The sequence below is a fragment of the Berghia stephanieae genome, chromosome 7 (assembly GCF_034508935.2).
Source record: "Berghia stephanieae isolate SIO BIC M18660-M18661 chromosome 7, UCSD_Bste_1.3, whole genome shotgun sequence".
Taxonomy (NCBI): Eukaryota; Metazoa; Mollusca; class Gastropoda; order Nudibranchia; family Aeolidiidae; genus Berghia; species Berghia stephanieae.
The window spans coordinates 16,541,232-16,556,621 of NC_088366.1; the positions used below are offsets into that span (position 1 = coordinate 16,541,232).

Genomic DNA, 15,390 nt, shown 5'->3' on the forward strand with positions numbered 1-15,390 from the left:
TTGTAGCATGATCGTGTTAATGACAAAATAAAATTTAAGTAGTGAGTGAGAAAGTTTTAAAAATTATCAGTCTCAACTAAACTCGTAAGGCGATCTTTGAATGTCGATGAACTCGATGGTTACATACCGCCCATGTTGAATCTATTTTCTTCATTCTGCTATAAAACCCATCTTTGTTAATTTTTAGATTTGAACCCATGTCTTTTTGCAATGGTCATCCTTTCCCCCCAATGCCCAAAGCAAGCTTGGCTTGGCTTAGCAGGTCACAGCACATGCACAGTTCAAAAAATCAAATTCAAATACACTTGTCTAGTTCAACTACTACAGCTGCCGTTCGGTGCTTGTTGTTTAGATATATTAATTTACTATTGATTTTTTTTTTTTGTATTACTAAAGACCAGTATGGTGGATTTATTTAGCTGATAATGCTTTTTTTTTTCTCGCGGTTCTCTAGCAAATCGTTGAGAACTTGGTTCATTATATTTGGTTCGACTAGAGCGCTCGGCAAATACAAAAAAACATACCGCCCATGATGAGTAGATCTTTTTCATACGCCTATAAAAGGCGTCTTTGTCCACTTTAATGCTCATCTCAAAATGCGTTTACTTTGATGTCGATGAGTATTCAAGTAATAATAATAATATTAATTTTTTGGATTATGAGGGACCATTTCTAAGGTACTTTCTAAATTTAGCGTGACGGATATGGCGGGATTGTGACGTCAGAGTTAGCTAAAGTGCCGTTCAAGGATATATAGGCTAGGTTGGAATGAGAAAATTACAAGATATGAAGTGAGTAGAAAAGTGCCAGAAGACAATAGAGAATAATTTTTTTTTTTTTTTTCGCGGCGGTGGTGGGGTTTGAACCTGCGACCTTATTGGTACGACAACTCCGCCTGGCAGGTGAGAGCGTGGCTCTACCGTGTGAGCTATCCACGAACACAAAATATTCGTTTCAAACCCAAAGTCATTTCTAGATCCCTCTCTCACCCACTTCTTGAGATCGCCGATTCGTTCACCACCATCGCGAAGTAATTTTGACCAGCAGTTAAGCTTAATAGCCAATATTCTCATCACAAACATATAACATAGAAACGATTGAGACATTGAGTATGCTCCGGTGTATGGGGTGAATTTTTAATTCAGAAAAGTGAGTGGAGCAGGCACTTATGTTGGTAACAACAAGATATGAAGTGAGTAGAAAAGTGCCAGAAGACATGCAACATTAGGGTTGTTGTACTTTTTATGTTTTTATTATTTTTTTTTAAATTATTGGTTAGTTTATTTCATCGTTATATTTATTTATCTGATGTGTTGTGTTTTTTTTTGTTATGTTTATGCCAAGGAGTTTATGCGTTTAAAGGGCAAGGATTCTTTATTTGAGGGGAATCTGAATCTTCCTTTGACATCCATCCTTTGACATGAACAATAACATTAAGTTGAAAATTGGAAAGCTCAGCATTGATCTTGAAACTGTAAATAAATCTAAAGTGGGTGTCCATGTGGAAGTCCTAGATGTCGGGTCGGTGTTTGGAGGTCAGGATTTGAAATAGCCATCAGGTTGTTCTTTATTTTATACATCATGGTCAGGCATGCTGTTTTCCTCCTAGTTTGAAGCGACTTCCATAGTTGATCAATCATATTTCCCGTAACAAAACGAACGGCTCGTCTCTGTACAGACTCCAGTTTATCAACAAGGTTTGTGTGTGGGTCCCAAACAGTGCATGCGTTTTCAATTTTGGGTCGAACTCGTAAGCTAACGATTTTAGGCTTGTTGATTTAATCTTTAGATTTCGTCGGAGGAAACCCAGGTACCTATTTGCTTTGGTTGTGATGTTTGTTTTTCTTGTAAAAGACTCTCTCTCTCTCTCTCTCTCTCTCTCTCTCTCTCTCTCTCTCTCTTTCTCTCTCTCTCTCTCTCTCTCTCTCTCTCTCTCTCTCTGCGAGATGGAAAGATTATTATATATATATATATATATATATATATATATATATATATATATACCCCCGCGCCTCTGTAAAATGCGACCACACACACTCGGGGTCTAAGTTGCAACTCATAACTCAGATCCAGATATTCATATTCAGATCATTGAACTAAATAATTATTTTTATCATCCAGTGTGATCGGATGGGACATAGGTTGTAGATTCCTCAAGCATTTTATGCTCACATATTATCAGTTTTTGCCCGGATATCATAATTACTTTATATACAAGCTGAAAAACTCAAATGGAAAGCGACACGATGTTTACTAGAAAGCGATGGATGTTTACCACACATTGATAAAAAAAATTCCGCCTAAGTGACCGTTGTTGATATATAATAATAAATGGCATTTATATAGCGCTTTACCCCGTTGTCACAGGCTCCAAGCGCTTTACAGTGATATAAAACAAAACATATTACAGTGAGACAAGTGTGAAGGAAACGTGATACGAATTCAATTTAACAACAACAAAATATGAAAATAATATTGCAACATTATGACGTAAAAAGATAAAACTTTAAGCGAGATTTGAACGTTGTCAACGAATCCGAGCATCTCACGTGTGACGGGAGAGAGTTCCAAAAATGGGGGGCCGAAAATTGAAAAGACTGTTCACCTATTTTACGCAATGGCTTAGGTTTGACAAGGATTGATTGGTCATTGCTTGACCTCAAGTTTCTATTGGGGACATATATGTTTAGAAGGTCTTTAATATAGGAGGGACTGTTCGTGCTTAGGGATTTGTAGACAACAGTACAAATCTTATAGGCAACTCTTTTTTCAACAGGAAGCCAATGTAACTCACGGAGAAGAAGAGTTGCTGACGGGTATTTTTTGTTATTGCGTACAATGAGCCTGGCTGCGTTATTTTGAGCAACCTGAAGTTTGCTAATTTTGTCTTTAGTTAAATTCGCCCAAAGGGAGTTACAATAGTCCAATTTAGATAAAACCAAGGAATTAATTAAAAGTTCTGTTATATGCTTCGGTATTAAATTACGAATTTTGCTTATTTTTTTCATTTCTATGTACATAGATTGTATGGTGTTATTCACGTGGCTTGTCATGGAAAGATCTTTATCAATGATGACGCCAAGGTTTTTTGCTTTATTTGAAAATTCTATTGTGCTATTTCCGAGAGTAATTAGTGATTTATTTGCCTGTTTAAGGATACTCGGTCTTCCACACATTAAAATCTCAGTTTTACTATCATTTAATTTTAACTTATTGTGGTACATCCAAGATTTAATCTCATTAAAACAGCTCGTAATTCGTTGTATTAAGAACTGTAAATTACTAAGGGGTGCTGAATCATATATTTGCGTATCATCTGCATAAAAATGATAACTCAGATTGAATCTGGATATCACACTAGAAAGGGGCTGCATATATACAGTAAAAAGGACAGGGCCAAGAACAGAGCCTTGTGGCACTCCAAAATTTAGTAAAACTTGTTCTGACTGAACACCATTCACCACGACAGTCTGCCATCGATCCTGTAAATATGATGTAAACCATTTAAGGGCAATTCCTTTTATGCCGAACGTATTTTCTAGTCTTCTTAACAAAATGTCATGGTCAATGGTGTCAAAGGCAGCTGAAAGATCTAAAAGGCATAATACATTGATATTGTTAGCATCAGCATTACATAACAAGTCATTAAAGATTTTAAGAAGCGCCGTTTCAGTACTGTGTTGATGTTTGTAGGCTGACTGAAAGGGTTGTTCCAAACTGTTGTTCTTAAGATGAGATTTTAATTGTGTAAGAACTACCTTCTCCAAAAGTTTTGACAAAAAAGGTAAATTTGATACAGGACGATAATTGTTTAATATATTGTGGTCCAGTGATGGTTTCTTCAGAAGTGGTTTGACGAGGGCACTTTTAAAGCACGATGGAACTTCGCCAGTCAGTATGGATGTATTTATGATTGATGTAATGGATGGTAATAATGTATCGATGGAGCTGGCCAAAAGCTGTGCTGGTAGGGGATCAAGGTCTTTAAAGGCATTTAAAGTTAAAGCAGATCGAGCATACGAGCGAAATGCACGACGGTACATTACCCCCCCCCCCCCCTTTTTTTTTCCCCCCTCCCATCCCACCCTCGCAAGTTAGAAATTCACATTGAGTCTAATTCATACTTATCAAATATAGACGATTCTATGCATAGTTTAAGAAGTAAGATATAGCTAAATAGTCTCTCTTACATTGTAGAAGAGCAACATAATAATATTATTATAAACCATAGATTGCTCCAATACAAGCTTTCTTAGCAGTTTATGCTCTCATATTGGAATCAAAAAGTGTCTTGGTCTGTGTTGTTCTTTAAAACAAACAAACAAAGAAAAAGAATCGGCGCAATACTTACCTTAGCATACTGAGTGTATGCACTCATACAAATAGCTAAAACCCTATTGAAGTTAAAATTAAATATTTTTAAAATGAACCTCGATATCATGTTTACGATACTCATATAGCTGTTTATGCTCCCATAAAAGTTGCTAAAAAGCTATTAAAAAAAAAACAAAGAAAGAAAGAAGAAAAAACAGGAAACTCGACCCGATGTTTATAGTTGATATCAATGTAGTCTTATACAACAGCATACAAAGTTTCAAAGTTTATTCAATCTTAGGCTTTCACCAATAAATCAACAATTTGATGCCAAGATACATGAAAGTGGAAAAAAAAGGTAAATGGAACCAAAAAATAAACTGATACACCACACAAAAATACATCAATCGTAATAACATCAATAGGTTCAATAATAATAATAATAATAATAATAATAATAATAATAATAATAATAATAATAATAATAATAATAATAATAATAATAATAATGATATTAACAATATTAATAATAATAATAATAATAATAATAATAATAATAATAATAATAATAATAAGAAGAAGAAGAAAAAGAAGAAGAAGAAGAAGAAGAAGAAGAAGAAGAAGAAGAAGAAGAAGAAGAAGAAGAAGAACAACAACAACAACAACAACAACAACAACAACAAGAATATCAATAATAATAACAATAATAATATTACCATCATCCCTACACCCCAATCATCACCGTTACCACCACCACCATTACCATTATCACTACCACTATCACCATCACTTTTACATTTCCAATCAGTTTTTCTCATTAAAAAAAAAAAATTATTGATACCCATCACAACAGACCTCCTCACTACCGCGAAAATTCCCGTAGTACTACGGCTAAATCCCGGGCTGGATATGATAAAGCTTTTTAATTAAATGTCATTTCTTGAAAACGAAGTTCTGGTGCCAGAGCTATCACATAGAGTTAATATATTTTCCCCACGCATTATAAGGACAAACTGGTGGTTTTTAAGGGTAGTTAAAATGTCTACGATGTTATTTACCATGAAAACTACTTATTACATTTTCCTATTTCAAGTAGGTAGGTCTGCTATGATAAGTATGCTGAAGACCAATGCCTCAAGCATGTAGCAATTATGCTCTCATTTTATAATAATAACTAAGAAGCCAAAAAAAGAAGGGAAAAAAAGGAAAAGTGACATAATGCAATGGTATATTACAACATGCTCAAGAATAACTCCTTTTTATTCACAGTCTAACGTTTATTTATCTATCATTTTTCTTTTTCCTTTGTTTTTTATTAATTAAACGTCTGTACAAGGGACAACAAAACATAGGGTTTTGAAGGCCTACGTATGGTCAGTATTATTATATGGCTGCGAAAACTGGACAATTACAGAAGACATTAGAAAGAAACTGGAGGCAGCAGAAATGTGGTTTCTTAGAAGGATGTTAAGAATCTCATGGACAGAGAAGAAAACTAATGAAGAAGTATTAGAGCAAGCTGAAACTAAAAGGCTATTAATTCGTACAATAAGAAAAAGACAAATGCAATTTTTAGGACACCTAAATCGACATAAATGCATTGAACATCTTGCTCTCACAGGAAAGATAGAAGGTAAAAAGAGTAAAGGTAGACCAAGAAAAACATATTTGAATAGTTTGAACAGCTGGGTGACAAAGAAAGAGAAGAGTAATATTAGTTTTCTGAGGTTATCTGACAAAAAGAGATGAATGGCGTATCATGATCACCGATGTCTGGCACAGACTTGGTACTTGAAGAAGACAAGGGACATAATTAATAGACATATTCGTGATAAAGAGTAAAATATGAATTGTCTCTCTTACATTTACATATAGATAGAGTTCTACTCACTTCATATCATATAGATAGAATGCGCTTGGCCAAGGAGTTCACAACATTGCCATCCGGAAGTATAACCGACCAACACACAAACTCTGTGTAACCATGAACTTTTATAGTCTGGTTAATACAGTTTAGTGAGAACAACTCACAAACGCGGATGGCAAAAACAATAACAAAGGCCTGAGTGACGTCATCTGCATACTATCTATAACTTTAGGCACCGAACTGGGAGAAGCAATAGTGTTAATGTAAGGGGCTGTCTGAAGCCTGGGTTTGTAAAAAAAAAAAGCCAAACAAACAAAGAAAAGGTAACAAAGCGCGTAGAATATGCTAAAATTGAGGAGATGCGTACGGGATGAGACTCTTTAAACTCTTTTTATTTTTTTTGCTTTTTTTTTTTTTTTTTCACCACGAAAGATCTTCGGGTGGTATCATGCCAATTATTTAGCTTGAAGTACACTCCGTGACCTTTTTTTTATTGTGCTACGAACACGAGTTTCTTCACGGTTTGGAATTTACAAAAACACCTTCAATGCATCAGCTCTGACAACGTGAGTGATGGCTGAGACAGTGGGAGGTTAAGGTAGATACGCTTGACAACAATGTACCTTGTTTTAATGATGATGCGGTGGTGACCGTTGTCTTCATGCCCTTTTCGCCAAAATGCCTGATGGTTCAGTGAAACAAAATAACATCGATTTTTGCACTGAAAATTATCATTCTTAATTTACCTGCTCTAAAAAAAAAACAAAAAAAAAAAAACAACAACAACAGAAAAAATAAACAAACAAACAAAAAAATAAATAAACGAGTTGTACCTTAATTTCATGTAAAAATAACAGAACTTAGATCTATGTTTTTTGTTGTTTTTTTTTTTTTCGTTTGTTTTGATTTCTATTTTGTTGCTCTTGATCGTATTTGTGTACTTTTTTTCATATTTATTTGCTCAAAACTATTGCTATAATGCCTTTGAATAATGTTGACACTTTACAACGTAAAGGAACAAAATGAAAACGTTTCCAAAGGCCTCTGAATAAGAAACGACAAATAATGGTCAGGCTTCTAAATGCGTACACTGCCGTACATCGACAAAACGCCTTTGAAGATCCTGGCCAGAAACCTTCTTCATTACTATATATGTAGTGTATCATGATTGATTAAAGTGAACATCAAATTGTCAAAAGGCTCCCCAGCCAGAAAAGCACTGAACTATTCTCTTCTTATTCTTTTTGTTTGTTCTCTTTTGTTTTTGTTGTTTGTTTTTTTTTTCTGGTTTTGTTGTTGTTGTTGTTGTTTTTGCTGTCTTTTTATCTGTCTTTTATTTGTTTTGTTTGGTTGGTTAGATAGTTTTGTTTTGTTTTGTTTATTTGTTTGTTTTGTTTGTTTGTTTGTTTTTTGTTATTTTGTTTGTTTTTATGTTTGTTTTCTATTCTTTTCTTTTCCTGATTTTTAAAATATTTGATCGTTTTGTTTTGATTGCTTATTTTTTAAAATATTTTTTAAAATAATTTATTTTATTTCCTTCTTTTTTCTTTTTTTTTTTTTGCAGTTTTCTCTTTCGTTTTTTGTTTGTTTGTTTGTGTTTTTTTTTTTTGTTTTTTTGTTTTTTTGTTTGTTTTTGTTTTGTTTTGGTTTGTTTTTGTGGGTTTTTTTCTTATAATTTCTTTGTTTCATTTATTATTTTTGAAACGCACTTCGACAGTTATTACTATTTTTATGAATTAGTCGTTTACTTGACAGAGAAGAAGATGAAAAATATTATAAGCAGATTGAAGGCCATGTTTTAAAAAGGCATTAAAAAAAAAACAACAACAACAAAAACAACACCTTTGAACAGCACGTAGACTATGGCGATAAATCGTAAATAAGCGTTATATGAACGCAGTGCTTATTTATTATCATACCATAATATTATACCCAGTGTCAGCAGAGTGCCCATCTGCACTTTGCCACCTTCTCAACCTGTTACCTAATAATGATTCCATTGAGATTTGCCGTTACTAATCACAGAGATGCAACGCTCGAGAAGTGCACCCGATGTGTGCCGTATCTTTTATTCTCCAACTCTCTTTTAACTCATTAACTGCCGTTCTCCAGAAAGACACTTATTTTATAATTTGGCCAGAAAACTCGTTCTTCAAATATCCATCGATTTATATGACCCTCACTTTGGCAAAAACTTTCAAACCTGGGACCCTCAGGAGGCCCCAGGTTTGGGATTTTTTGCCAAGATGAGGGTCATTTAAATTCGATCGATATTCGAAGAACGAGTTTTCTGGCCAAACATTGAAATCAGTGTTTTCCCAGAGTACAACAGTTACCGGATTAAACAAGTTACATAGGCTACTCTCTAAATTAATATGACGTCTGGCGTCGTTTATCCACCTATTCGTACAGCTAACGTTGCAGTAGATATTAATTCAAATAATGATTTCATTATTAGTCTTTCACATACATGTAGTAGGCTACATACGCGTATAATGATATTATACAGTACCTAACATCTAAATTATATTAAATACATAATATGATATTGAATATGACACTTATTTGTATATTAGAAATTCAATTCTCAATATTATCAATTAATTGACATTGTATACTAATTATATAATTGATAAATTGTATCTATGAAAAAAAAACAAAAAAAAAAAAAACTTACACAGAGCATTTAAAGGTTTTTAGAACCTATTAGTATTAGCTCTCCTCTTAAACAATACGATACGATACGATACGATACGATACGATACGATACGAATATGATATCATTCGATTATTTTGGTTATCTAATTTCTGACCAATCGTCTCAAAACAGTATTATGTTGAGGAGGTTTATGTGGAAACAAATGACTCAGGAAACAAACATACAAGAAGAAATGGCTTAAGTTTGTTTTATGTTCTAGTTCTATTGAGGAGAATGAGCATAATTTCATAAACAGACAAAAATCAAGATTCCACAATTCTCGTAACTGTCGTTTTTAACTTCTTCGTCAGATTTATCCCGAGTCATTTTGTTCTGAGATAATGGGTCACTTGATTTTTTAAAAAAAAAAAAGGGGGGGGGGGGGGGGGGGGAAACGGCCATAGCCTTTATTACTTGTTATTAAATTAATTATATTATGAAAGTTGAGTATTCTCCATCTCTTTAATCACATCTATAGATAGAACAAAGTTTCCGATACTCAGGTCTTTGTCATTGTTACTTGCCATCCATGTTTATGAGTAATTCTCACTAAACTGTATCAACCAGACTATAAAAGTCCAAGGTCACATATGTTTTGGGTTGTATTCTTCCTGATGGCAATGTTGTGAGATTCTTCGCCAAGTGCACAGCATCTATATCAATCGTACAAATACAAAAATGTTTATAGATAGTATGCGCTTGGCTAAGAAGCTCATAACATTGCCACCCGGAAGTAAAACGGACCAACATACAAAACTGTGTGTATCCATGAACGTTTATAGTCAGGTTAATACAGTTCAGTGAGCATTACTCATAAACGTGGATGGCAAAAAACAATAACAAAGACCTGAGTGACGTTATCTTCGAACTATCTATAGATAGAATGCGCTTGGCCAAGGAGTTCACAACATTGCCATCCGGAAGTATAACGGACCAACACACAAACTCTGTGTAACCATGAACTTTTATAGTCTGGTTAATACAGTTTAGTGAGAACAACTCACAAACGCGGATGGCAAAAACAATAACAAAGGCCTGAGTGACGTCATCTGCATACTATCTATAGTCTGAGAGAATTTAGTGAGAAGAAATCACATCTGAATATAGAAAGCTGCGAAAATCCGTGCCAGATTTCAATTGTATCACATATATATTATTATATTATAAACATTATGAGCGAGATGATGTTTACCGATTTGACACGACCCGACATAGATACGCAGCTTCTGCGATCAAAACCCTATTGCCGATTCAGACGTTTCGCGTCTCTTATATATTACGGTCTCCGGTATAATCTTGAACGTTTATAGATAGTTCGAAGATGACGTCACTCAGGCCTTTGTTATTGTTTTTGCCATCCGCGTTTGTGAGTTGTTCTCACTAAACTGTATTAACCAGACTATAAACGTTCATGGTTACACAGAGTTTGTGTGTTGGTCCGTTATACTTCCGGATGGCAATGTTGTGAACTCCTTGGCCAAGTGCATTCTATCTATAGATAGTTCGAAGATGACGTCACTCAAGTCTTTGTTATTGTTTTTTGCCATCCGCGTTTCTGAGTAATGCTCACTGAACTGTATTAACCAGACTATAAACGTTCAAGGTTACACAGAGTTTTGTGTGTTGGTCCGTGACACTTCCGGATGGCAATGTTATGAGCTTCTTAGCCAAGCGCATACTATCTATAGTCTGATTGATACAGTAGAGCAGTATAATTAGGTGCCCCAAACGTAAACAAAGGTCTAGAAGCACATGGCAAACCACATGTTCCTGTCTTGACAGCTCAAGTTCCAATGTAAATTATAGAAAAAAATAACCTTTAAAATTTGGCTGTTAGGTGGCAAAAGAAACACATATTCATAAATACTCGATCATGCATCAAATAATGTCTAGATATGGATATTTTATGGAACAAAAGGTAAAATTTATCAAAAGTTACAGTCTATCTATTTTTAGACCAGAGCTAATTATTGCGCTGGTGTGAACAAAACGAGAATTATTCGGAGCCTGATTTTCAGAATAATTTAGTCTTATATTATTATTTCTGCAACTGTTAGATTTTATGTAAACATATTTTCAATACTGAAAGTGTATTGCCTACAACTCAAACTACAAAATTGGGAGACCTATATTGTGCGTAAATTTTTCTGGTCCCTAACGAAAATCACTAGCAACTTGTTATTGTTTACGTTTGGGGCACCTAATTATACTGCTCTATTTAGAGAGAACTACTCATAAAAAAAGGCTGACGAAAAGGGGAGTGACATCAACTTTTTCTATCGATACTGTTTATCGCTCTACTATGCTTGTGACTCAGGATCAAAATATCGTTTGTTTTGTCTTGTTTCTGGACATATTATTATATGTAACTTTATTTGAAACTATATATATATATATATATATATATATATATATATATATATATATATATATATATATATATATATATATATATATATAGGTATATGTATTTTTAAAAAATCAATGTCCGCATCTGTTAAAATATTTTAGAACTGAATCCCTCGGGCTGACGGGCCATAGAACCACACGCTACATGCTACACGCTACATGCTACACGTTTTGAACGTGTATAGAAAAGTGAAACCTCATTGTCTCTCTTTTGCTGGGCCATACAACTCACTACACGCTACACGGGACTCTCAACATGCTATACGCGTGAGAAAGAAATGGGCATGCTCACTTTTTTGCTACACGTGTAGTTCTAGATCCGGCGAACACGGACAACTACAAAGAAAAAATGATTGAAATAGTAAGGACAAGGCCCCTTCTCTGGGATCTGGGAAGAGTTCTTCCTCAGGATTCTCAAGAAGATGACGGCATGTACGCTGGAACTCTCCCGTGATTCTCTGAGAAGGAAATGTTCTCGGCACCACATGCTTTGTCTCTTTCGTTTTCTTCCCCATTTTCTTCTCCTTCGTAACAAAAGAACATCTTCGTCGGAAGAATTCATCTTCGGAGAAAATAAAACAAGATTCCTCTGTCTCTGGCAAAATATGAAGCATGTAGCATGATAGTGTGAAGTTATATAGCCCAGGGTATGAAACGTGTAGCGCGTAGCATGTAGCGAGTAGTTCTATGGCCCGTCAGCCTAATGGGGGTCCCGATAGCTCAGTTGGTAGAGCACTAGCTTCACAATAAAAATAAAAGGGACCGAGATCGATCCTAGGTGCAGTCGAGATTTTTTTCTGACCCCCCAGTCCACCCCGCAGTGATTGGGTAGCTGGGTCTGTTAGATTTGGCGGAAAGTACGTTGCGATAGACTAGCGTCCTATTCGAAGGGTAGCAAGTTATTACTATTGTTCGTTTCACGCTATAGAAACCGGGATAAACTCCGGCTCCATGGGTCTAATGTCTCTGAGAGGAATACTTCCTTAACGAGGCGATCTTGGTGGTACATTTTATTTACATGTTTTTTGTTTGTTTTTGTTTTTGTTTTTTGTTTTTTTAAAAAGCTTTTTTGAGCTTTTATATAGCAAAATATCCACTAAACGTGCTCAAAGCGCTTTACAAGGGGTCCCTGGCCAACAGCAACATTTAACATGTAGGACGGGACATGACACCTTTAAGGCGATATTACAATTTTTAATTGGGGAAGAGACAACGCTGTAACGGTCAGGCACTCTTTTTACACCTGAGTACGGTGAGAGAATGTGAGTAGAGAGCCTTCTCTAAGGACTCAACTATTCGCCGAGCGAGGCTCGAATCCAGGGGTCTGATTTATGGAGGGGGACTACGACGATAGTCCTAGACTAAATCCGTTGTCTCAGACTAAAAGGCGTTGTAAGATATTCATGAAGCCTGACTACGCGAAGTCTTAGACTAAACGAGGGACTAAACGGGTGAAATTTACACCCGCGATTTAGCAGGCGTAAATATCGTAGTCTGGGACTAAATTTCAAGATCATAATATGTCCTCTACGCTGGGGGAAGTAATTGTACAGCGATTAGAACAAGAATACCCGACAGTTTTTGATTTTATATTTATTTTTATTTATTTATTTATTGGTTTTGTTTATTTTCTTTACTTTACTTTTCTCGAAGATTCGACAATCGCACATACACTCCTCATCTTGACCATTCAAAACACTCTGCAGGGACTCCCCCCCCCCCCCCAACACACAGTTTCATAGTAACTTCCTCCTCCTCCTCCTCCTCCTCCTCCTCCTACTACTACTACTACTACTACTACTACTAATACTAATACTACTACTATTACTACTACTACTACTACTACTACTACTACTACTACTACTACTACTACTACTACTACTGTTGCTGCTGCTACTTTCACTATTATCATTACTCCTACTACTACTACAACTACTACTACCACTACTACTACTTCTACTACTACTACTACTACTGCTGCTACTACTACTACAACTTCTACAACAACAACAACAACAACAACTACTACTACTACTACTACTTCTACTACTACTACTACTACTACTACTACTACTACTACTACTACTACTACTAATACTAATACTACTACTACTAATACTAATACCACTATTACAACTACTACCATTACTACTACTAACTACTACTACTACTACTACTACTACTACTACTACTACTACTACTACTACTACCAATACTAAACTACTACTACTACTACTACTACTACTACTACTACTACTACTACTACTACTACTACACTACTACTACTACGACTACTATTACATTTCTTTTATGTCTTTTATCGTCCATTATTTTCTAGAAATTTCACGTCTCTCACTGGCCTTATCATTTCTATCACACCGGGCTAACGATTTGTTCACACTCCAACCATCGTTGAGTACAGACGATGCAATTTATACTGCATTTCATCTTATTTGTTTTCAACGTTTATTTGTTTATTGTTATGCCGACGAAGGGTTTGTACCCGAAACGCCCATTGTCTGTATTGTTTCCACCGATTCCTCTCCATCATCACTCTTTCGTTAGTATTTTCGGGACCCCATGCTTCAGGCAGCGCCCACCGCTCTCTACTAAGAACAATGCTACACCGTGGATAAGAATCATTTAAGTGCCAAGCCATCGTTATTTATATTTACTAAAAACATTACACACACACATTCTCAAACAATTTTACACCCTTAAACTTGTCTCACACTATTTTTATTTGTGGGGAAAAAACAACAAAACAAACAAAAAAAAACCAAAAAACGATCAAAACAAACACGAAGAAGAAATAGATATGATTTCTGTGCCACTTCGTATGACGCATGCGCAGCTGGAAAAGTAACACATTTCTATGACGTGTTGTGGTACGTTTCCGAGGAATCCCCAGTTAAAAATAGATTGACCTCTGTAGTCTGAGACTTCGCAAGCGTAGTCAGAGACTTGATAGTCAGGGACGAAGTCTGACTCCATGAATAGCTAACTTTCCGTAGTCTCTGACTTCCCAAAGTCTTAGACTACAAAGTCTCAGACTTTGCTATAGTCTGAGCCTGCCATAGTCCCGCTCCATGAATCAGACCCCAGGGCTCTGATTCATGGAGCGGGACTACGACGATAGTCCTAGACTAAATCCGTTGTCTCAGACTAAAAGGCATTGTAAGATATTCATGAAGCCGGACTACGCGAAGTCTTAGACTAAACGAGGGACTTAACGGGTGAAATTTACACCCGCGATTTAGCAGGCGTAAATATCGTAGTCTGGGACTAAATTTCAAGATCATAATATGTCCTCTACGCTGGGGGAAGTAATTTCTGGACATCTTATTCTATTATATTTTAATTTACCTTTATTTGAAGACATATATATATATATATATATATATTATATATATATATAATAGTATATATTTATATATATTTTTATATATATAAATTTATATGGTATATGTATTTTTTAAAAAATCAATGTCCGCATCTGTTAAACATATGTTCGAGACTGAATCTCGGGGGACGGGCCATAGAACCACCGTTACATGCTACACGCTACATGCTTTTCACGTTTTGAACGTTGTATAGAAAAAGTGAAAACTCATAGTCTTCTTTTGCTGGGCCATTACCAACTCCACTCACGCTAACGGGACTCTAAACTGCTATACGCGTGAGAAAGAAAATGGCTGCTCCCTTTTTTGCTACACGGTCGTTCGAGATCTGCGAACACGGACTGACTACAGGAAACAAAATGATTGAAATAGAACGGACAAGGCCCACTTCTCAGGGCTCTGGGAGATTCTTCATCAGGATTCTCAAGACGATGACGGATGTAACGCTGGAACTCACGAGATTCCTTAGACGGGTCATGATCTCTGCCACCCATGCTTTGTCTAAAATAAAACAAATTCCTCTTTTCTCTGCAAAAATAATTTTGTAGCATTTTAAAGTTTTATCCCCGGGGTAAAACTTTCGGTAGCGACTTATTCTAGGGCCCGACCGGGGGGGGTCCAAACTAGTGGTAAGCCTCTTCCAAAAAAAAAAAGGACCAGACGATCCTCCTCATCGAATTTTTTTTTTTTCCCCCCATCCA

At 35.7% G+C, this 15,390-nt stretch overlaps 1 protein-coding gene across 1 annotated transcript in view; it reads right to left on the bottom strand.

Moving 5' to 3' along the window:
• Positions 1-723, bottom strand: part of LOC144976791 (FACT complex subunit SPT16-like) — a 33,567-nt gene extending 32,844 nt beyond the window's left edge. Inside the window, exon 1 of the mRNA XM_078921240.1 lies at positions 525-723. Coding sequence (XP_078777366.1) covers positions 525-590 — 66 coding nt within the window. The 5' untranslated portion in view covers positions 591-723. The remainder of the gene's footprint in view (positions 1-524) is intronic.
• Positions 724-15,390: the final 14,667 nt, after the last annotated feature.